The sequence below is a fragment of the Aphanomyces astaci genome (assembly GCF_000520075.1).
Source record: "Aphanomyces astaci strain APO3 unplaced genomic scaffold supercont1.82, whole genome shotgun sequence".
Lineage (NCBI taxonomy): Eukaryota > Oomycota > Saprolegniomycetes > Saprolegniales > Verrucalvaceae > Aphanomyces > Aphanomyces astaci.
Window position 1 is genome coordinate 24,662 of NW_009798345.1, and position 1,489 is coordinate 26,150.

At 44.7% G+C, this 1,489-nt stretch overlaps 1 protein-coding gene across 1 annotated transcript; it reads left to right on the forward strand.

The window, feature by feature from the left end:
• Positions 1–583: 583 nt before the first annotated feature.
• Positions 584–781, forward strand: H257_16193 (hypothetical protein; the record flags this gene model as incomplete). The annotated part of the gene is made up of 1 exon (XM_009844549.1): positions 584–781. One exon carries the CDS (start codon positions 584–586, stop codon positions 779–781), a length of 198 nt encoding a protein of 65 aa, XP_009842851.1.
• Between the last annotated feature and the right edge of the window lie 708 nt (positions 782–1,489).

A 1,489-nucleotide genomic window follows, 5' to 3' on the forward strand; every position in this document is an offset into this window, starting at 1 on the left:
CTGCAAATCTGATTGGCTAAATGCTTCTGTACATTTGGTTGTGTCGATTCATTCTCCATGTCGCTCCAGTTTAGAATAAACACAACAATATCGGTGCTGTTGTACACGCTGCCATGCTCATGCGTTGGTTGGTGATCTGTGAGCCATGAAGAAGTGCATTAACAGTAGTCGACAGACTCGAGGGTGCCATTGACCATAACGTTTGCTACAAGAATCCAATAAGAAAAAGTTGAGAGTGAAAATGTAGCGCTCCGATTATGCTAAAAAGTTATAAAAGAAATAGATCTTTAAACTTTATAGATGATCAAATATGATGCGCCAAATAAAAAAACCTGTGAATTTGCACTCTATTACCAAATAAACCCTGACATATTATACATAGGCTGAACAAGACAGGCAGAATTCAATAAATTTTCAAGATTACACATGCATACTTACAACCTGTGAATTTGCACTCTATTACCAAATAAACCCTGACATATTATACATAGGCTGAACAAGACAGGCAGAATTCAATAAATTTTCAACATTACACATGCATACTTACACTGGCTTTATGTCCGCACCAGTTTACACACCAACCATGCCTACCGAACCCAACCAACCAAGCGACATCGACCGCGCCATCTCGTTCGTCAAGCGCCCCTGCTCCCGATACGTCTCCGAAAACGAGATCCTCGACATGATTATGGTCAACGCAATGCTTCGCCATGAAGGTACTGCTGCAGCCAGCCGCAAAGCCGCCCGTCTTCTGCGCCGCAAGGAGCAGTTAGTCCAATAAGTTTGGACGGAATTTGTCGACAACGGCACCGTCACGACCAAGCCCCAGCGTTGAGGGATATGTCTCACCAGACAAGGCTTCCAGTTACGCTCGCCCTGGCGCAGATCATTTGTCCGTCAACGCCGGTAAGCCCGACAACGTACCGTCGCCAAGGATGTTGCCCATTTTTTGCGGTCCCGAAACCGCTTGGTTTTTAATCCAACGTCGGAATCCTGCGACCCAAAGGGCTCTCGCAAAACTGGGTTACAAAAGGAAAAAGAAAGGAAAAGTCTTGGCCTCCAGATGTCCGAGGCAAATTTACAGCATCGTGATTTGTTTGTTTCTGGTATGTGTGATGTTTTGTCGGGCAATGTCAATCAACGGCCTATTATGTATTTGGATGAGAGTTATATTCACCACCATTATAGTCGGCATGACAGGCCGAGACAGTGGAGGACTACCAAAATTGCCTCAGAGTGCGTTCTCAGACATGTTTTTATTCAAGTCTGAGAGCCACCTCAGACTGAAATGTAAGCATGAATTTATTTTGCAAGCTCACCAAAAATATACTTAGATTTTACATTCAAGAGAGCCGTTTCGTTGGTTTATATTTGCTCATCCCATATTTGTCATGCGTGTGGTTACCAGCGTGCTACTGCTCTACTGCCCACCGGAGGCGACGAAACGACGCCGCATCATACGACTCTTGCTCTTGTGTCGTATCAGATC